The 21994-nt window shown below is 43.7% G+C and overlaps 2 protein-coding genes across 2 annotated transcripts; both read right to left on the bottom strand.

The window, feature by feature from the left end:
• Nucleotides 1-42: 42 nt before the first annotated feature.
• On the bottom strand, nt 43-8752 carry atxn10 (ataxin 10). The gene is made up of 11 exons (XM_040174585.2): nt 8542-8752; nt 7867-8064; nt 7554-7639; nt 7359-7455; nt 6969-7133; nt 6756-6836; nt 6497-6653; nt 6188-6305; nt 4581-4762; nt 3128-3191; nt 43-1922 (listed from the first exon to the last, which is right to left on the bottom strand). Exons 1-11 carry the CDS (start codon nt 8670-8672, stop codon nt 1738-1740), a joined length of 1464 nt encoding a protein of 487 aa, XP_040030519.2. The 5' UTR covers nt 8673-8752; the 3' UTR covers nt 43-1737.
• Nucleotides 8753-9497: 745 nt separating this feature from the next.
• On the bottom strand, nt 9498-21773 carry LOC120816879 (fibulin-1). The gene is made up of 17 exons (XM_078100955.1): nt 21743-21773; nt 21500-21589; nt 20960-21068; nt 20522-20657; nt 16327-16480; nt 15728-15836; nt 15181-15316; nt 14896-15046; nt 14558-14602; nt 14315-14404; nt 13469-13612; nt 13231-13353; nt 12826-12957; nt 12623-12746; nt 10682-10818; nt 10035-10175; nt 9498-9921 (listed from the first exon to the last, which is right to left on the bottom strand). Exons 1-17 carry the CDS (start codon nt 21771-21773, stop codon nt 9782-9784), a joined length of 1992 nt encoding a protein of 663 aa, XP_077957081.1. The 3' UTR covers nt 9498-9781.
• Nucleotides 21774-21994: the final 221 nt, after the last annotated feature.

The raw sequence follows: 21994 nt of genomic DNA, 5'->3' as shown, positions 1-21994 counted from the left end.
CGTCTGGCCTTTGTTGGCTCTAAAAATCGTTGCAAAAAAAATGTCTAACACACATTATTTTATTAAGCATTATTTGACCCAAGCATCCAGAATACTTAACACCCCGACAAAGCTTTTTTTTTGTCAAGGGAAATAACCGGAAGGCACCATTACAATACAGTAGAAGCCTGCGGCATTAAACGCTGATGTGGGAAACAAGAACTTCTGGCCTCGACTGATGTGAACTAACGTGTTGGGAGGCGAGCGGGCGGCACTGCCACCTCATTCAGCCGCACAGGACTCTTTCCTGTGCGGCTGAAAAGCATTGCAGCCAGCCAGTCGAGCGCAAGTAACAGCTGTTTTGTTAGCCGTCTGAAATCCTGGAGACCGGAACCGCATAAGCTCTCTTCACTATGCCGGCGGATTGAGGGGAGGGTGGTGGGGGGAGGAGGGGGGGGGGGGCGCCCAGACGATTGTTTCAATACATTTTGTCATTAAAAATCAGAGGCAGAGCAAACAAGGTGGAGCAGGGCGTGAGCGGGCCAGCAAAGCGCGCCATTGTTGAGGTGTCAGGACTGTTCAGCTTATCCAGCAACGGGAGCAGCAGCGAGCGACGTCATTCGTTGACTCCCTCAGGTCGGTTTTGGGGGGGTACGCTGTTGGTATGATCTCACTTGTTGTCCACTGAGCCCCCCCCCCAGTGGCTCTATCGCAGGCACAGCTAGATTGGAAGTACAGTAATCACCAAGTCTTTAACAAAGTCTATGGAGTCTGGTAAAAGTCAAATACAGCTCGCACAGAGGGAGCGGAAGACGTTGACGGTCTGCATGTCATGAGCCCTTATCTCCGTTTTATCCAGCAAATTGCAATAGGCTGGAAATAAGAGATTATGAATAAAATTAAATAAACTGGACTATGTTATGAAAACCATTCAGTCCATAGCTTTAATACCAGGCGAGAAAGTGACACGCTCATGCTGTATACGGATTGTTTTTAAAATGCAAAACATGCATAGCTTCAGTTTATGTATTGCATTTTTCCCTCGAGACATTCTTAGACTTATAGTTGGAAACGTTTGGAAGTCACTTTAGAAACAAAATCACTATTTAAGTAGCTAAGGCAGTGAGGGGGTTGATTACATCATGTTTTGGTCATTATTGGTTTCTGCGGTCCCTGCAGAAGTCACTATGGGCCTGGAATTAAACCCCTTCCCCTGCTGGTAACATCAGCGTATGGGACAAGTGAAAAGTCTGGACACTGTGGTGCGCTTTGTCTTTGGATTAAACCACAAAGCATGAGCCCGGCCAAAAGGAACCAGCGTGTGCTCGCCTCTCACAATCTCTTCATTTCCCAAACTCAGTTCAAGACAAAACCAGAGCTCCTGAGGTCTTGACCTCTGCTTTTACACCAGGGAGACCCCAGGGGTCTTTTTGTGTATTAAGAATACTTCCCACCCCATCTGGCAAAAGGCTGGAAGCTTTACTAAATAAAAAAAGATAGAAAAGTGCATACTTCCCTGATGAGTAATTTAAAGCGTTGTTCTTAATCTGCCCGCAGGGTGACTGTCAGTTATTCTGGACAGGAATGTTGTTCCTGAGGGGTAAATCACTCCCAGAGGTTGAAGTATTAGGTAATATTAAAGAGGCAAGTAGCAAAACAAGAGTACAGTACCGTATTCTTTTATAAACAAATACTACACATGGAAAACCTGCATGCAGGTCGAGGGCCTCCCCTCGCCCGGCCGCTCCTCTCAGGCCTTCAAGAGTCTTTTCTCACAGTTTTGAGCAGCAGGCTTCCATCTCGCTCCTCCACTAGGAAACCCAACTCCCTGAGTGCGGAGTAGTCGGCGGTGCCCCGCCTTTCCAGCCTGGCGATCTGCTCCTGGTTCTGCGTGTTGTGTTCCAGGAGGTTCCTGATGGCAAAGATGGCCCACTGGCTGATGACTAAAAAGGACAAGTGGTTAAGGACGCCAACGTCAGAAATTCTGTCTCACAGGATCGAACACAGCAGTTTGTTCTGGCACTTTCTTAAGGTGTGTTTTTCAGCACTAGTTTTCTGAATGAAAATTACACATGCATTTGTTGCTTTGTCTCAATTGAATATGATAAACAAAAAGAACATGACCTTTTATAATGTGTAAAATAAAATAGTTAATACTAGACAAGAGCATGTGCAAGCAAACTTTTTCATGTCAAACTCATAAGCGCCTGGTATTTGCTTCAGATCGGCAAGTACGCAGACAGCCCAACAAATAAAAAAAAGCGTTAAGCAGACAAGTTAAGTTTTGTGATACATAACACTCTCAGCTTACCCCACTCAGGTTTCCTGCATGAATCTATAAACCTGGTTTTTCTTGGAGTCTTTCTCTGAACAGAAACAAATGCAGACCTCTACCTGAATAAAGCTGCACAAAGTGGACTGTATGTGCGTGCATATGTGGAAAAGGGGCACAGGGACAAAGGGATGAGCTCAAAATATTGCCCTGGTTAAATGACAATCTGCCCCGACGCCTTTAGCTTCATCCAACTAATAGCAGGATATCCAGCAAGAGCTAGAGATGACAACAACACAGTAAAACAGAGTTTGGCTTGTCAAACTGTTGTGAAAAAGGGCAATAAAAGCATATCATATGCACACACACTCCCTCCCTCCTTTTCAGCATGGACCTTGAACTTAGAGTACAGAGTTAAATCTGAATCGGAGTCCATGCTGTTAGTGATGTAGTTGTACTGTATTAAAATGAAACCTCGCTCCCTGGTCAATGCAAACAGGGACTAGTTAAACGTTGAAAAAACCATCAGAAAGCAGTCTAATTCAAAAGCCAAAATGAGGTCTTAATTCCACCTCTAAACAAACGGTTGCATTCGTAAGCTGTCCAACAGTTGGCGCTGTTAACCATACAGAGTAGGTGAATGCAATGTGAAACTTTCACAGTCGCTCATCACTGACACAAACACTGTTGTAATCAAACCGGTTTGGTTGCAAAACCATCAGCATGCACATTCTTTAAGTGCCAGAATAAGCTAGATAATGGATAAAAAAAACTTCTAGACATACATATAAACAGTGTTTTTGAAATATACTGCTTATACACAAACACAGATGGCTCACTATTTGCAGAGCATCAACACGTTAACCCAAAGGATACATGGGTTGTTGCTGTCTATGTTGCAGTTGTCCAGGATGAGGGGGATGCCTTCCAGTTCTCTGACCTGAAGAAACAACATTTACTTTAAAATGTTTAAATGAACAGATTTCAAAGAGATTTTTACCAAACACCAGTTCTGTGACGATGCTTGTGCTGCTCATTTGATGACCCTGTGGCTAAACTATAAAAACCTGAAATTTAAATCGATGAAAAACAAAAACGTGGGATTTGACAGTTCATCGTGGCACTGCCAAATGAACAGGTAATCTGCATCATATTAATGGCACCACTAGTTGCCATGTGTTTATCCTCCATACTTGCTGGAGGGAGATCCACAACAGCACAAGGTGCTGCGTTACAGAAATGTAATTTTAGAAACTTTCAAGGAAACAACGTTGCTTACCAATTACCAGCACGCAGGTTGGATTTTCTCGCTCTGCAGATTTATTGTCTGATGCTGCTCACATGATGTCCAAACCCATAAAGACATGAATAACAAGCCACTGGGCGCTGACTTTTGTCCGGTACACGCCGTAAAACGCTTTGCATGCATCTTAAATTACATCCTCTCCCAATGTTGAACAGAATGACATTTGGTTTACTGGAAAAGATCTTACTGAAAACAGATATGGGGTGATTTCAGACCACTGACAGACCACAGATCAGCACCCATAAATAATTTGGAGAGGCCAACTGAGGGTGGCCATCCCACAAGCATTCCACTAATCTGTTCCTAGCAAGTGGAACGGAGTTCATAATGTGCCACGGATAGAGGCCAACTCCTCCCCACCCGCTTTATTATCTGTACGTGCTTTATGTTAATAGTGAGATGATGACAGACGACGATGGAGGGAAACTGATAACATCACCAAAGCGAGGAAGGAAAGGTTTCTTATTTCAGTGCAAAATTCAAGTAGTTGATAGAACTCGTAAGCCTGCAGTCATCACATGTTCAGTCCTCATCAAGGTCTGTTGAAGTAAGACCAGGGCGGGGCGCACACACCTCACTAATTCTGACCCATGACCCCATTGGGTCAGGACTATTAGGGGTGCATGAAGATGTCCAAGGAATCTTATTTCCGGCACTAAATATAATGTAGTTTTGAAGAAGCAGCTTTTGCTCAAATTTCTTCAAAAGGAAGATATCCATACTGAATATGATATTAATATGGTATATTGTACATTAAGAAACTGGGCTTTCCAAGGCCAGCAGCTTTGCAACAAGGGAAATGTAGGTGAGATTGCAGCTGCAAATGAGCTGGTTAAGTGCATGTTTGTATACCAAAGAACAACTGAAAACCTGCATTCATTTAACAATAAGTAAAAGACTGGCCAACTATTAATTACCTCTTTTTGAACCATCCCCAAACCAACAATAACAAGAAGTTTCTCCCTTTATTAGATTGCTGATAATATATCCCCAGACGAACTCAACCAACCACCCATTGCAAACCTTGTTCTGGTTGTCGGTATTGCTGTAACAGAGGTTTCCTATCAGCCTGATGAGCTGGGCCTTGAAGCTGATGACAGGAGATTGGGCGGGAGGGTTGTCATCTCCACTGAAGGAGAAGTTCTGAGCAGCACTGAAAATGTTCTTACTGGCCTTCCCAATAACATGCACTTGCCGCAGGAGCTCTGCAGAGGAAATATAAAGATGGAAAAGCGAGAGATGACAGATATGTTACAACTCACGATTCACTGAAATTGAAATTAGAAGTTTCTTAATAAAATGTAAATAAAGGATGTTTCAGTAACAAATACTGCTAGAGCCGCCTCTTTCTCCTCTGTCCTCATCCTTCTGGACCTCTCTGCTGCATTTGACACAGTCAACCACCAGATCCTTATTTCCTCCCTTCAGGAACTTGGTGTCACAGGCTCTGCTCTCTCCCTTCTCTCGTCCTACCTCGACGGCCGCACCTACCGGGTAACCTGGCGAGGATCTGTGTCGGAACCTTGTCCTCCTACTACTGGAGTTCCTCAGGGTTCCGTCCTGGGTCCCATCCTCTTCTCTCTCTACACCAACTCTCTCGCCGCTGTCATTTGCTCGCATGGCTTCTCCTACCACAGCTATGCCGATGACACCCAACTAATTCTCTCATTCCCTCCCTCGGACACCCAGGTGGCGGCGCGGATCTCTGCCTGTCTGACTGACATCTCTCAGTGGATGTCCGCCCACCATCTGAAAATCAATCCTGACAAGACTGAACTACTTCTATTTCCGGGAAAAGATTATCTGACCCAGCACCTGACGGTCAACTTAGCAACTCCGTGCTAACGCCCACTTTAACCGCTAGGAACCTTGGCGTCACACTCAACAGCCAGCTCTCCCTGACTCCCAACATCACTGCGACAACACGATCCTGTGGATACGCGCTCTACAACACCAGGAGAATACGTCCTCTTCTCACTCAGAACGCTGCCCAGGTACTGATTCAGGCTCTTGTAATCTCACGCCTGGACTACTGTAACTCTCTCCTGCAGGTCTCCCTGCTGACCCTGATCACGACTCTTTGCTGTCCTTGCTCCGAAATGGTGGAACGATCTCTCTGAAGACACCAGGACCGAAGAGAGCCACATCTTCCGCCGCAACCTAAAGACACACCTCTTCAGACTCTACCTCGACTAAATGACTAACAAATTGTAGCACTTAAATTGTACTTGTAACGCCACTCATCTATAGCAAATTGTAAATTGGCTTATTTGAGGAAATTGCACTTTCTTGTTTCTTGTTCTTCTGAGTTTGTACCCTATGGTTGAATGCAATTATTGTAAGTCGCTGTGGATAAAAGCGTCAGCTAAATGACATGTAATGTAAAATAATGTAAAATAAAATTGCCAGTCTTATTTGCTGTCTTTTTATTGCTGGACAACATATGTCTAGGTTGTGTGTTGTGTGGTTTAAGTGTATGATTTGATGATGGATCTGGATCTTTCACTATTGTAAGGAGTGTCTACATTGTACAGAGGACATAAATAACTCAATGTTTACGAAAATGGATTCACAAACTCACGCTGTGGATCCATTCAGCTCAGGTTGTGTGAGTGTAGGTTTTCATTTACCAACAATAGTCACTAGAAGGTCAGGATGGTCTTGGAGAAACATGAACTGCTTGTGATCGGAGGTCATCTCACACAGCACGTCCAGCAGACTAATCACTGTCAGGGCTTCGTGCAGGACCTGCAGGGGATTGCAAACAAAGTGTTGGTCACAAGGGGAAAGGATGTTGGATGGCAGATTTAGCTAGGGTGGGGACTTTACTGTTGAAAATCTAAAACTAAATAAAGCTCTCTGAACGCTACGCATGTTTCATGGACTTGGTGAGGCACTTCTTTGTGTTTGGATACATCGGTCAGGTTTACTATCCGTACCTCATCACTGGACGCAGAGCCAGTGGCGAGTGTCAGCACAGCTCCACAACCGTTCTGGAACGAAGTAGCCAGGAAGCGAGCCACATCGGGGGGAATGCCACACTCCTCCGAGGCCTCCTCTTGGAGCTGGGCAGAGAGCAGCTCCAATAGAGTAACTCTGAAACACAAATATAACAATCTATTTGAAGCACCTCAAATAGCAAGGTTTATAAGGCTATAGTGACATGTATTGCTAGTCAGTATGTCAAGCAAAGTATACCTTTCGTGGTGGGACATCCCAGAGTACATGCTCTCCACCAGAGTTGAAGATTTGAGGAAATGCTGGGTTGCAATGAGAACCCTGTAAATTAATGAATTAATAAAATCTTTACCAACAAGCAACAAAAAAAAAGGTTGGTAATTTCTTGACATCACACAAACCGTTCAACATAAAACAAACAATTGCACTAAAAACACAGACACACACTCTTACGTCCAGTCCAGGTCAGGTTGGGTCCTGCAGAGCTCCATCACCCTGAGTGCCAGCTGGATGTTCTGTGGTTCAGACAGTTCTTCCACCTTGGCTTCATCCAGACACGTGTGGAGTACCATAGCGGCGTAGTGTACTGCCTTGTCATCATCGACACGGAGCAGCTGCCTATTCAAAACACGTTTGGGTTGACTCAATGTATATAATACTATTTATGTGACAATATTAAGCATGAGACAGAGATTTGTCAGATATGTATCAGGTCAAGGCCAGATTTGAACCAATTAACCACCAAGATACTCCCAATAAACAGTGTGAATTATACAAATTCTATGTGACGGAGTGGTTTAGTGTGGTTGAAACAAAGCAGCAGCTGTGGCATACAAAACATACAGGAGAAGATCCGGAAAGCTCCGCTGCCAAATGTCATCTTTACATGCTTGGTTTCCAACCGACATGTTACCGAGGTACTGGATCCCAATACGAAGAGCTGGGTCATGGAAAATAATTGTATTTCAGTTAAGTACAGTATAAGAAGGTTTGCCGAATAAATCTGTGTTTATTAAAATAACCTTTCTTTAGACTCACATTCAAATATGCCATCTCTGCTCCCCACACGTGTGGTCTGAAGGAAGGCCAGGTGTTTAATGGATACATCGATGAAACCAAGCTCCCTGGAGGTAAAGAATTGCAATCAGTATGTGCTCGCTGTATATTTAGGTTTGTCCTTGCATGTTTGTGTAATTGTGAAAGATTCAGATGAACACATACAGTATAATTCATTAACTTGGGAGAATCTGCATTATACAAAGCTGAACTATTGTTGAGACCATAAAAAAGTGTTGATTTATCAATGCAGCTTGTAACTGACCCATGCTTTCCAAGACACTAATCCCTCTACCTGAGCAGACTCTGGTTGCGAGTACTCTGCACGCAGGCGTTCCTCTGAGCCCTGAAGCACTCAGCGGTCAACTGCAGACGCAGGACCACAGACGGCAGATCCTGGTCCTGATCCTCACAGCTGACAGCCAGAAGGTCATCACACAGTCGGGACAAGAACTTTAGAAGACTGGAGAACGTCTCCTCGTCCACAGCATCTCTGGGAGCAGGAGGTTGACCAACAAAAAAAGGGAGGGACGGTTACTTTACTGTGATGGTGCCTCAATTTAGGAGGAATAGCTATTTTTGGTCTGCAGACATCGTCACTGGCCTGCGTTACAATAATATTTGCTGGTGGCATTGTAAAACAGCTGCGACATCATTAGTAATTAGTTACACATGTGCTTATTGTATTGAAATCCGCTTTGAACTTGCAATGCTAGATAAGTAGGTTATGTTTGTTCCTTACTTTGTTCCTTAAATGTTTCCGTTTTTGCGATGTAAAGTGCTTCCAAGTACCATTTAAAGCCTTTAAACAAATCAATACATTTTTATATTACTAATGAACCTCCGCCTGTGGACAGGCCTGAGTAATTGTAGCACTACTACTTTATTAACATCACGTCGAGCTAGCTTAGCCGGGACGCTGAAACCCCGCATTTTCTATCAAAAAGGCAGAAAATGACTGTGTCCACACCTGTATTCCTTGTCCCGTAACGCAGCCGTGAATTTTTTTAAAACCTGCAAGTGGTCTGTGCAGTGTTCTTCCCTCGAAAGACAAGCGATGGAGGCAAAGATGTCCAAGTTGCTGTCGGCGGTGGCTGCCATGTTTCCCCGTCTGCCTCACGTTAATTCGTTTGGGCGACACTTCCGGGATAGATTTCTACACGCCATTGGTTGAATCAGAGAAAGGGGCGGAGTCAGAGCATGTGCTGCTGTTTGCACACACAAGTAGCTTGGAGTCATGCATGTAGTTTGTCTGCGTCAAAACAGGTAATGAACACGTTAAAATCTTATCGAAAAATCTAAAAACAACAGACGTGACGGTCGCTTTTATATATACCTCTTAATTCGTGACATTTAACGAATACCAGTAAAAAAAAGGTATGCTCTGTTGCCTATGTATAGGCTGGAATTGACCTCATCGACTTTAATTTGGAAACCGGAAAGTGTTTGTTAGTGAGAATATAAAAACAGTAGACATTAATATAAAGGCACCTGTGGAAAGGGTTTCTGAATACTAACTAATAGCTTTGATATAAGTTGAAGACTTGATGTCATATAGATGATAACATTCAATTTGGCTGGTGACTTGTATCCTCAAGCATCCCAGACGCGTTTTAGGTCTTTCTGGGAAAAAAGCAATTTATTTTATGGTCTGTTCCATGTATGTAAAAACCATAACTCTGTGATAAAGGGTTTGAAAGTGTTATTTCGGCATATGGGCAGAGCACATCATGTATTAGTATTAGTGAGAGCATATTCTTAGACAAAATAACATCCAATAATTTCTGAGACAAAAATTCTGTACAGCCCCTGAGCTGCGGCTGCACTCGCATATGAAATCCATTCACATAGAGCAAGTATTGATCAGAGGATCAATTCATTCACAACCAATGTTCAATCAATGTTGACAGCAAGTCCATAGATGAAGGGTTTTATTATCCATTAAAGCACGTCAAATCTACTCTCTCATTGTAGACGAAATTGATCAAATATTAAACAGTTACACAGGTCAGTAACTGTTTTGTCATGATGACAAAAAAGTCTGAATTCAAGTAAAACTGGTACAGTGAATAAGGAGATGAGAGCCCTCTGTCTATTATGAATGTTAAATTCCTGCGATGTTGGTTGGTCCGTCCACCATCAACAAGGACAACAACAAATGGACTGAATATAATTTGGTGAACAACTAATGTATCTCTCAATTGCTTTGCTCAGAACCAGAACTCAGAGATGAAGAAACGGATGATGACAATGTTGCGATAAGAAACAACCCCTGACTTGACATAATTCACAGCCACCTGGAACACAAAGTCTTTGGGACCACGGAGAGGTTTCACCTGACGAACCACACCTGGGGGATGACAAACACAGAACATACATTTGTGGAGGCGTATGAGCAAAGGCAACATAGGCATATATTATCTGGCTTTCATAAAGGTTTGACGGCCTAGTCTTTAAACTTACCAACAAACATGCCACTGTAGGAACGCTTTATCACATCAAAAGAGGACTGGTCGTCTGAAACCAGGATTTTGAAGGAAACATCTGTGCCACCGGGTAGATGAGCATAGTTAGCCGCTGCAGTTGACCGCAAGAAAGTTATTTCTGTTGGAAAAATTGGTTTAAAGTTTGTATTAGATAATAGTAGTGAACCACAGAGTGCGTTGAAACAACTCATTTTGCGAGGTGGAAGGTTATGGAAAAAATATTAGGCTAAAATATGTGATCCAAATCACTAAAAACGAATAATGTATGTAAAAAAACAATAACAATATATATTTGGGATTTATGTGGATTTCTAAAAATCAGATATCCGTGTTCCTCTAGGAAACACAAAATACAATTTAGTAGAACTGGAAAGGTCTCAATGTGGTAGCTCATTCCAGAAACAGTGATCTAACTAAGAAGGTTGAATTTGCCAAATGCACAAACTTATGCTCACAGTAACTTACTTGATTACTAAAACTAATTAAAAGTTCTTCCACAATAAGAACTTTGGGAATCCACCAAATCAATTGATACAGGGTGGTACTACATGTTAATGCACCACTGGTGAACCAATCAAGATTGCACACATACTAAGACCACGCAGCACGTCCAGCGTGTCTTACCTTTCGGTTCACTGATCACTCGGAGGGTTGGCAAGGAGATGGAGATGTAGCTTATTAGGTTGATGGGATAGTCATAGCAGCCAACATACTGAGGACGGCAGACCTTAAAACAATTCCAACTGGCCGATGTATCTTTTCTGGATATGAAAATGATAAACAGAAGTTATGGTAAGTATGAAGTATGCCGGATGGAAAAAATGGACAAAATGGGGTGGAAATGGAGATTTATTACACAGTGGCAAGGATAGATGAATAAAAACAAAAGGGGAAGTGTGTGTTTGACACTATTGTAACCTTCACAGGAGAGAAACAGTGTTCATAACAAAACGTCAACCACAGATCCACAGTATAGTTGAACAAGAAGAACCTGGCCACACCTGGGAAGCTACCATTGACCTCCATGATTAATCAATGAAAGGATTTCTTTACAAGAGGCCACGCTGATTCCTCAACCCATCATCAAGCCTGTGGGTCTCCTCTACGCTTTCAAAATGCCATGAAATTAACAGCAAGCAGGTGAGTGAAAGGGGATGTGTGGAATTCTTCTCACCAAGAATATATGGGATTTTAAAAAACATCGCGGTACGTAAGGCCGAATGTCATCTGATGAGATCAATGACACGGTGGATAAAAATCCTATAACTTTGACAGAATCAGCAGCACAATAAGAATAATTACATATCCAAACAACTGCATAACATAGCTACACATACTTGTATTATTACCTACAGCATTGACCAACTCCTATATATTTTAAATGGTCAACTTGTGTTTCATATATACAGTGTGTTTCATATTATTCAAAGATTTGAGAAATCTCAATCAGCGCAAAGCCTTGAACTCCCCCCCAAACCACCAGCAGGGAATTTGGATAGTGGAAATATTGTCTGGCTGCATTTATCCATCTGACCAACACAACTACTGGCCCTTTGGTATCGTTTACAGCAAATCAACTAACCACCCAATAGCAACACTAAAATCACTATCCATTATGTGAGCCGTAATGCTGCTCCACCACTAATTGAGCCCCCACGCTGGCTGAGCCCCAGGTGGCCATAAATAAATGCCACGCTTATTTTTTTTTCTATCCGCTGAGAAGAGCCCTGTTTGATCCTATAGTGAGGTCGCTTGGAACAGATCATAGGAAAACATTAGAAGTTACCACAGGAGAGGAAGAGCGAGACTAGTGGCAGAAAATATTTCCGGTGTGTGATTGTGCATTAATATTTTAATTCCAAACACATGAAGGGAAGCTGCCGCACAGAAGCAAGGTACAGGAGACTTCCAGGATGCACACAAACCTTCCTTTTAGTGGAGAGATCCTCAAAAAGCTAATGAGCCCCATCTAGTGGTCCAATGTCCTAACTTTCTTCTGTGTGTACTGTTACATTAAACGCTAGTGTTTAAAAGAGAGAAAACACAGAGCAAAGTTTTGAAGACAACCTACCATATCAAAAATGCAAATCAATTAGCAATTATGACCAATAATTCACTTTAAAACGGTAGTTGAGCCCCCTTTTGATTATAAAGTATATCGTCCTGTAGCGAAAACGCCTCATCTCCAAATTCAGATAGGTGTCTTGCGACTGAGATTATAACAATTGGAAGGTCCCGTCCAGAAAACATCTAAAGGGAAATGTTCTTGGGGACCGAGTGGGCTGATGGTGTGTGACAAACAGAGCAACCGTGGCCAGCTGGAGATAGACTGTCCTGTAGGGATAAAGCCTCATCCCCAAATTCTGTTGGTTACTGAGATTGAATCAATTGGAAGGTCCCATCCAGAAAACATCAGCACGGACGGAGGTGTTGGTTGAAATGATAACGTTGTAAAAAAAACAAAGAATAAGAAAGAAAGGAAGGAAGATCCATCCTGCTCAGCTGGAGACAACCAATTCTTTCATTCCAACAACTCGTCATTAACAAGCAGGCATCAGCACTCACCCGTGCGCTGCTAGCTGGAAGTATTGAGGACATGCCATGGACAGACACCGGAATCCTCCCAGGATGTTGAAGCAGCTTCCATGCAAAGAACAGGTATGTGTCCCTAGTGCACATTCATCAATGTCTAAAAACACAGGGGACATGTCATTCATCTACAATTCAGTTGATTTCATGTCAAGGGTACTAAAGGTTCCTCTCCTGACCTTGGCACGTGCGTTCATTTGATGCCAGTGTGTAGCCTGTGGATGGGCAGGTACAGTGGAAACTGCCTGGGACGTTGGAGCAACTGTAGGAACACTGATGACCTCCATTATGCCAAGCGCACTCATCAATATCTGAGAGCAGCAGACAGTGAAATGTAGTTAGAAATAGTCAGTGAAATGTTTCGGTAACATGTGATCACATCACACTCGTAGCACTGGAGGAGCCACTGACTTTTGCTCATGTCTGCAACAGTTGGCTTCACACTCATTGACATCTGTCGAGACCTCAAAAGACCAAGCGCACAGTTTCTCCACAGTGTCTGCCGTCATGGACCCCTCTGTGTTCTCACATTTGTGGACGCAAAAGTGTTCATGGCAATTAATCGTGATGAGTTTGTACTGCACCTTCACACCGTGTGGTAATAGTGTTAAACATGAAGCCAATTCTGCATTCACAGCGGTACGTTCCCACCAGGTTGACACAGATGTTGCCGCCACATACATCTCCTGTACGACACTCGTCCACATCTGTAAACGCGAAGGGGGGTAAGACATAAGTAAGATGTCTAAACAAATGTATTGATGCAGCAAATGCAGTAGAAGACTTTAAACACAGGACATGATCCATTGCGACGGTATGTACCTTCACAAGACGTGCCCTCCGGATTTGGATGATAGCCTTGTCCACAGGATATTGTTTTCTTTAGACAAGTGTAGGAGCCCACTGTGTTGACACAAGTCTGTCCAGGCAGGCATGTACTGGTACGGGCCACACACTCATTCAAATCTAATGAGGAAACACATTAAGCAAAACCAGCTTAACATTTACCCGGGGATTGTTTTTACATGTGTGACACTACGCTTACCAATACACCTGACCAGGCTATTTTTAATTACACACAGAAGTGGTGTATAAACACGGCCTCCTAGTGACACCTCCGGCATTTTGACATTTTGGGTAGTTTTTCACGAGGTTCCATCCTTTATTGTAGTTTTCTTATGTTTCAACTCACACACACACACACACACACACACACACACACACACACACACACACACACACACACACACACATAGTCTTTCTCCACAAATGATTTGTTCTTGTTTACAGAATAGGTTTCTGGTTGTATAGCAATTGTTGTTCATTTCAAATAGTATTCACCTGATTAGTATTGTTAGAGGGTAATACATTCAAGTTGTATTTTAAAGCGCAGTAGCATATGCTATTGTTTGCATGCTAACATGCTCACAAAGACATTGCCAACATGCTTTAGAAGGTTTTTCATACATGATGGATATATTCACCGTCTCCACCATGTGAATTTAGCATGTTAGCATGTTAACATCCATAGTAGGTGATGAGAACTTGATAGTTTTACAGGTATTTTTTCAGTGCTGAACCTTTTGAAAAAATACCTTCCAAACTATCCCAATCCCATTGCTTTGTTAATAGTGCTATTACAACCACACTTTTCTTTACATTACTCACCTTGACAACTCACTCCATCTTTTTGCAGTTCATAACCAGCAAAGCACGCACACGTACCGTTACCTTCACACAACTGGGAGCAGTTTAAGTCTGAAAGCAGCAGAGACACACAGGAAGAAGGAGACATTAATGTGTACAGTGTGAGTCCTACATCACAGGAATCATGTCACTGGCTGGTGTATAAACCTCCTAAAGCTCTTCTTATAACAATGGAGATCACATTATGAAACGAAGGTGACAAACCTTTACAGGTGTCCAAACCCCCCCGAGGGCTTTCTGTCACTAGTGCTGTGGTGGAGAAAAGTCTTGTTGAAATGAAAGCATAGGGTAAAACACCTCATCACACATTGGAACTCCAAAAAGCTCTTTGGCCTTCCCATTGACATACGCTTATTGCTTTGGCCTTCAATTTACATCAGCAAGAGACTTTTGCTTTAAACCCCTTACTGTGTGCAAGTGGCAAAGGTTGCTGATTGTTTTGGGTTTCACAGACAGACAGAAGTCATTCTGTCTACATAAGACATAGTGAAGCTAATCAAGACACCAAAGACTGAAAGCACAACATTGCTTCCATATCTTACCATTTGTTGTTGGTTTGATTACTGTTGTGTTTTTTTCACAGCAGGCTTTAGCTGAGTCCAAACACTGGCTCCCAGGTAAGAAACCCTGGAAATCACAGCTGGAATTCTGGCTCGCTTTCATCAGGCCGAGCAAACAGCAGTCACAGCACATCTGAACAGGAGACATATTGCTAATGTGAAAATGTCAGAAACACTATAGCTGTTGATTTATTTGTTGTCTTGCTTGCTTGTGTAATAAATAAGTGACGTCTCAAGGCTGCCAACATTGACATTCAGGAAGAGAACCTTAGACATTTGGGTTTCCCAGTGCTCTCCTTTGGGGAAGAGTCCATGACAGGTCCCTTTCTCCTTGGCCAGCTCAGTGCCATTTTTGCAGAACCATTCTCCAACTGCAGCTGAACAGCACTGCTCCCTGGTGGTACTGTAAGTAAACAGCAGACATTTAGCTCTCCAGAAGTGAACGTGCATCCTCTGCTCTGGGAGAAAATAGTTGGATTAGGAGTATGCAAAGAAATTAAGTTTAGGCGTAAATTCAGTCTGGAAGCTGATTAATCTGGTGCATTCTCTGCACGTACTACCTGTGCTTACGGTGTAGTTGCTAAGAGGCGATCTTCTTCTGTAGCTGAATGGATAAAACATACAGCTGGAAACACTAGCTTACAGAGACAGATTGCATTGGTGAAAATTGCACACATTCATTTAAATAGTCAAATTTTATACATTTCGCACACCTAGGAATTGACACCTGGTGCATTCCCTCTGTACTGCCCCATCTTCGGTCCCTGGGTGGCATTCTTAGACCCGGTTAATTGTTAAACCAGATGTTGGTTACCTGCAACTGTATGAGGAGGAGAAGAAGTAGAGGGTTGTACAGTGTTGTCCTAAATAGGCCCGATCCCTTCCATCCTGACAGCACGTCTGTACAGCGCGAAGCTCAATCTCTGAGGAGTGAACACACAGCAGAGGCATGATGGATAAACAGCACGGCTGCCCGCAAGTTCAGTTCATACCATTAGAATTTGCGGTATCTCTTGATCAAAGCAATAAGGTACGAGAGGCTACTTTATCGTGCAATAATGTAACAGTTCGGGGGTGATGTTAGGCCCGACCCGCAGCGGAGGGCCGGTCGTATAAGTCAAATGAGATTTTACATCGTACTGATGAACAGATTGTTCCTATTATTGGCTTTTATTTTTCTCTTCTGGTATATATGTAAGTACCACTTACAAGGATTTTATGAACCCTTTTTATTAGGTGGCAACCAATCATATTGTGCTGTAAAGTCCTCTGCAAGTAGTGTGTAAAAATGGATGAGTATACTGCTTGTTTTGATTGTCACAGTCATCACGTAGCCATTCTGTCTAGATAAAACATAGTAAAGCTAATTAAGTCACTAAAGACCAAAAGCAAAACATAGTTTGTATACCTTACCATTTTCAATTGGTTTGGTTTCTGCTGTTGTACTTTTTTCACAGCAGCCTCTGGCTGTGTGCAAACAACTTTCCAGCAACAACAAACCCTGGAAGTTGCAGCTGGAACTTCGGCTCGCCGTCATCCGGCCGAGCATACAGCAGTCACAGCACGTCTGAACAGAAGATAGGGAGGATGAAACAAGTATGAGATGCAACCAAAAAAGAAGGAATCGCATCTCTAATGCGACATTGTCAGAAACACTAGTTCATTAGTTGTATTGTTTGTAAATATAGGAATTAATGGACATTTGTAGCTTGAAGATATTGCCATTAAAGAGAAGATAACCTTAGAGATTTTGTTTTCCCAGGGTTCTCCTTGGAAGAAGGGCGTCTCACAGGCCTCTTGCCACTCGGCCATCTTGACGCCTTTGTCACAGAGTCCGTCTCTTACTGCTGCTGAGCAGCACTGCTCCTTGGTGATGCTGTAAATAAAGGGCAGACATTGAGCTCAATCAGGAGAGAAACTGCAGACTTTGTAGGTAACTGGCTGTAACTTAAAATAACTTATTCGGAATTCTTTTAAGACTACATGTTACATTTCTCGAAATGGGCTAAAAGTCTCTCTCCCTGCCTTTCCGCTGCAAGTGTTCCCCAAAAGACGGCTGGCTACACCACCAACAGTGTGTAAGAAGTCCCCCCCCAGTCAAGGGCAGTTAATATGCCTTTACTGTTTGTCCTCATTGTGAAATCAGGTGTTTCTTACTTGCAGATGTTGGGAGATGAGATGGGAGGGGTGGATGTACAGTGTTGTCCTGCAAGAGCCCGATCCCTTCCATCCTGACAGCACCTCTGTACAGTAGAAAGCTCAATCTCTGAGGATTAAATACACAAGGCATGATAAAGGTCATGATAAATAACGTTGCTGCCCCCACGTGCTGGGGACTTAATAAGATTCCATTCAAACAGACGCACACTCTCAGATAGAAGGACAGCATTGAACAATATTACTAAGCAGTATCTCACAGAAGGATTCAATGTGTCCCAACATGGATACTATATTAAAGGTGTTCAAAATTGTTCAAACCATTAATAAAGGCTCAAAATCCGCATTTCAATGACAGAATTTAGCAGTGCGTTTTAAACTAAAGCTCTGCAAACCTGTGGTGAGGGAATTCAAGAACTGGACCAGTGAGGCGCTGGAGGATCTTCGGGCATGCTTTGACTGCACAGACTGGGATGGTTTCAGGACTGCTACTGACAGTCTGGATGAGTCTCTGTGAGGCTGTAACTTCCTACATCGGCTTCTGTGAGGACAGCCGTGTACCATCATGCACCAGGGTGAGTTACAACAACGACAAACCCTGGTTCACAGCGGAACTCAGAACACTACGCCTGCAGAAGGATCAGGCATTTATGAGTGGGGACAAGGACTTGTACACAGTCAAAATACAAGTTTAGCAAGGCGGTGAGAGATGCTAAACGACTGTACTCTGAGAAACTCCAACAACAGTTCTCAGCAAGTGACTCTGCTTCGGTTTGGAGAGGCCTCAAACACCTCACTAACTACAAGCCAAAACCCCCCCCTCCATGAATGAGCTCCGCCCGGCAGACGAGCTGAATGAGTTCTACTGCAGATTCGAAAGACAATGTCCTGATCCCATCCCCCACAGCTTCACCAACCTGCCGCAGTCCCCCACCCCTCCCTCCCCCAGCCCATCAAGTGCTCACGCCTCTTCATCTATATCTATTCTGGAGAGAGACGTTAACCGGCTCTTTAAAAGACAAAACCCCTATAAGGCAGCCGGCCCGGACTCCGTTTCCCCTCACACCCTCAAGCATTGTGCTGACCAGCTGTCTCCGGTGTTCACTGACATCTTCAACACCTCCCTGGAGACATGCCACGTACCAGCCTGCTTCAAGGCCTCCACCATCATCCCTGTTCCCAAGAAGCCCAGGATCACAGGAGTCAATGACTACAGGCCCGTCGCCCTGACCTCTGTAGTCATGAAGTCTTTTGAACGGCTAGTCCTGACCCACCTGAAGTCCCTCACTGACCCCCTCCTGGACCCCCTAGAGTTCGCCTACAGAGCCAACAGGTCTGTGGACGATGCTGTCAACATGGCCCTCCACTACATCCTCCAGCATCTGGACTCCCCAGGAACCTACGCCAAGATCCTGTTTGTGGACTTCAGCTCTGCCTTCAACACCATCATCCCGTCTCTGCTGCAGGACAAACTCTCTCAGCTACACGTGCCCGACTCCACCTGCAAGTGCATCACATACTTCCTGTCTGACAGGAAGCAGCACGTGAAGCTGGGGAAACATGTCTCAGCCTCTCGGACCATCAGCATTCTTTCCCCTCTGCTCTTCTCCCTGGACACCAACAGCTGCACCTCCAGTCACCAGTCCGTCAAGCTCCTGAAGTTTGCGGATGACACCACCCTCATTGGACTGATCTCCGGTGGGGATGAGTCCGCCTACAGGTGGGAGTCTGACCATATGGTGTCGTGGTGCAGCCAGAACAACCTGGAGCTCAACTCTCTAAAGACAGCGGAGATGGTTGTGGATTTCCGGAGGAACAGAGCCCCACCTTCCCCAATTACCCTGTGCGACTCCCCCGTCACTATTGTGGATTCCTTCCGTTTCCTGGGCTCCATCATCACCCAGGACCTCAAGTGGGAGCTGAACATCAGCTCCATCACCAAGAAGGCTCAGCAGAGGTTGATCTTCCTGAGGCAGCTGAAGAATTTCAACCTGCCAAAGACGATGATGGTCCACTTTTGCACGGCCATTATCACGTCCATCCTCTGCTCCTCCATCACCGTCTGGTACGCTGCAGCCACAGCCAAGGACAAGGGCAGGCTGCAGCGTGTCATCCGCTCTGCAGAAAGGGTGATCGGCTGCAATCTGCCGTCCCTGCAGGAGTTGTTCGCTTCTAGGTCACTGAAGCGAGCTAAAAAGATTGTAGCCGGCCCCTCTCACCCCGGACAAAACCTTTTTGTGCCCCTTCCATCTGGCAGGAGGCTGAGGTCCATCAGGACAAAGACCTCCAGCCACACGAACAGTTTCTTCCCGTCGGCAGTCGGGCTCATCAACAGAGCCCGGTCCCCCACTGACTGTCTCTGACATTCCACCGGTCACTCTCTTTCATATTGCACAAACATGTCACTTTAACTGTCATTTTTAACCCGTCACTTTGTCGTCACTCGTCACTTTGTCACTTGTTCGCTAGTGCACTTTATTTTTTAGCTTTCTAAATATTTTTAATTTTTAACTTTAACTTTATTCACTTATTTTATACTAACCCATAGCCTTATTCTACTAATCCATAGCATTAGCATTTCATTTTATTGTATTACTTGTGCACTGCTGTCTTGTTGTCTATTGTTACACTGTCTACTGTCACGCACCAACCACCAAGTCAAATTCCTTGTATATATGACATATCTTGGCAATGAATGTTTCCCGATTCCTGATTCCTGAAATGATCTATTCAGAACTCTGTATAAAGTTGTTTTAAAACGTAACGACACGCTCACTTTGAGATGTTTACTTCTTCGATAGTCTAAATGTCACGGTTGATATTAATAACAGGGGGTATCGCCAGCTTAATGGCAGCAGTGGATGGTGTGTGTGGAGAAAATGCCTCAATAAAATGAAAATCCCTAAATAGGAAGCATATGGTAAAACACTTCAGCACCTCATCACACATTAGGAATACAAAATCTACTTTGGTTAGGGTTCCTTTTCCTTTAAACCACTTACTGTGTGCAAACAACAGAGGTTGCTGATTGTTTTGGGTTTCACAGACAGAAGTAGTTCTGTCTAGATAAGAAATAGTGAAGCTAATCAAGACAGCAAAGACTGAAAGCACAACATTGTTTCCATCTCTCACCCTTTGTTGTCGGTTTGATTACTGTTAAGTTTTTTTCACAGCAGGCTTTAGCTGTGTCAAGACACTGTCTCCCAGGTAAGAAACCCTGGAAATCACAGCTGGAACTTCGGCTAGCTGTCATCAGGCCAAGCAAACAGCAGTCACAGCACATCTGAACAGAAGATGGGGAGGATGAAACGAGTACGAGATGCAGCCAAAAAAGAAGGAATCTTATCTCTAATGTGACATTGTCAGAATCACTAGTTCATTAGTTGTATTGTTTGTAAATACAGGAATTAATGGACATTTGTAGCTTGAAGATATATAAAGAGAAGATAACCTTAGAGATTTGGATTTCCCAGGGTTCTCCTTGGAAGAAGGGCGTCTCACAGGCCTCTTGCCACTCGGCCATCTTGACGCCTTTGTCACAGAGTCCGTCTCTTACTGCTGCCGAGCAGCACTGCTCCTTGGTGATGCTGTAAATAAAGGGCAGACATTGAGCTCAATCAGGAGAGAAACTGCAGACTTTGTAAGTAACTGGCTGTAACTTAAAATAACTTGTAATGGTCAGCAGCAACCTATTCGGAATTCTTTCAAAATAACATTGTTAGATTTCTAGAAATGGGCTAAAAGTCTCTCTCCCTGCCTTTCCGCTGCAAGTGTTCCCCAAAAGACGGCTGGCTACACCACCAACAGTGTGTAAGAAGTCCCCCCCCAGTCAAGGCCAGTTAACGTGCCTTTAATGTTTGTCCTCATTGTGAAATCAGGTGTTTCTTACTTGCAGATGTTGGGAGATGAGATGGGAGGGGTGGATGTACAGTGTTGTCCTGCAAGGGCCCGATCCCTTCCATCCCGGCAGCACCTCTGTACAGTATGAAGCTCAATCTCTGAGGATTAAATACACGAGGCATGATAAACGTCATGATAAATAACGTTGCTGCCCCCACGTGCTGGGGACTTAATAAGATGTCATTCAAACAGACGCACGCTCTCAGATAGAAGGACAGCATTGGACAATATTACTAAGCAGTATCTCACAGAAGGATTCAATATGTCCCAAATGGATACTATATTAAAGGTGTTCAAAATTGTGTAGGAGACAAAATTACCAAGCAGTATCTCACATAAGGATTCAAGATGAAAAATGAAGGCATTCCATCCTGTACGGGGCTATGAATGAGGAAGTTCATAACAATCCAATCCATTGTTTAGATATTTGAGTCACAGTCTGGTACATCGACATTTGCACCCATAACAACTAGAATTGCTTTGTTAAGAAGTGTGCTATTACAACCACACTTTTCTTTACATTACTCACCTTGACAATTCACTCCATCTTTTTGCAGTTCATAACCAGCAAAGCATGCACACGTACCGTTACCTTCACACAACTGGGAGCAGTTTAAGTCTGAAAGCAGCAGAGACACACAGGAAGAAGGAGACATTAATGTGTACAGTGTGAGTCCTACATCACAGGAATCATGTCACTGGCTGGTGTCTAAACCTCCTAAAGCTCTTCTTATAACAATGGAGATCACATTATGAAACAAAGGTGACAAACCTCTACAGGTCTTTAACCCCTCCTGAGACATGGTGGTACTGCTGACCTGAGGGCTTTCTGTCACTGATGCTGTGGAGAAAATGCCTCAATAAAATGAAAATCCCTGAATAGGAAGCATATGGTAAAACACTTCAAGGACTCATCACACATTGGGAATACAAAAGCTACTTGGGTTAGGGTTACTTACCACTTACCACTTACTGTGTGCAAACAGCAAAGGTTGCTGATTATTTTGGGTTTCACAGACAGACT

This window comes from Gasterosteus aculeatus, chromosome 4 (genome assembly GCF_964276395.1).
Source record: "Gasterosteus aculeatus chromosome 4, fGasAcu3.hap1.1, whole genome shotgun sequence".
Taxonomy (NCBI): Eukaryota; Metazoa; Chordata; class Actinopteri; order Perciformes; family Gasterosteidae; genus Gasterosteus; species Gasterosteus aculeatus.
This window is presented reverse-complemented; position numbering and strand designations above follow the sequence as displayed.

Coding starts and splice junctions, on each gene's coding strand:
- LOC120816879 (XM_078100955.1), bottom strand. CDS start 21,773: ATGTCTCAGGAGGGGTTAAAGACCTGTAGAG. Junction 21,069..21,499: donor AGATGGAGTGAATTGTCAAG/GTGAGTAATGTA, acceptor TTTAATCCTCAG/AGATTGAGCTTCATACTGTA. Junction 10,176..10,681: donor AGTGATCAGTGAACCGAAAG/GTAAGACACGCT, acceptor TTTTTCCAACAG/AAATAACTTTCTTGCGGTCA.
- atxn10 (XM_040174585.2), bottom strand. CDS start 8,672: ATGGCAGCCACCGCCGACAGCAACTTGGACATCTTTGCCTCCATCGCT. Junction 8,065..8,541: donor TTACGGGACAAGGAATACAG/GTGTGGACACAG, acceptor TCCTGCTCCCAG/AGATGCTGTGGACGAGGAGA. Junction 7,134..7,358: donor AGCTTTCCGGATCTTCTCCT/GTATGTTTTGTA, acceptor TGTTTTGAATAG/GCAGCTGCTCCGTGTCGATG.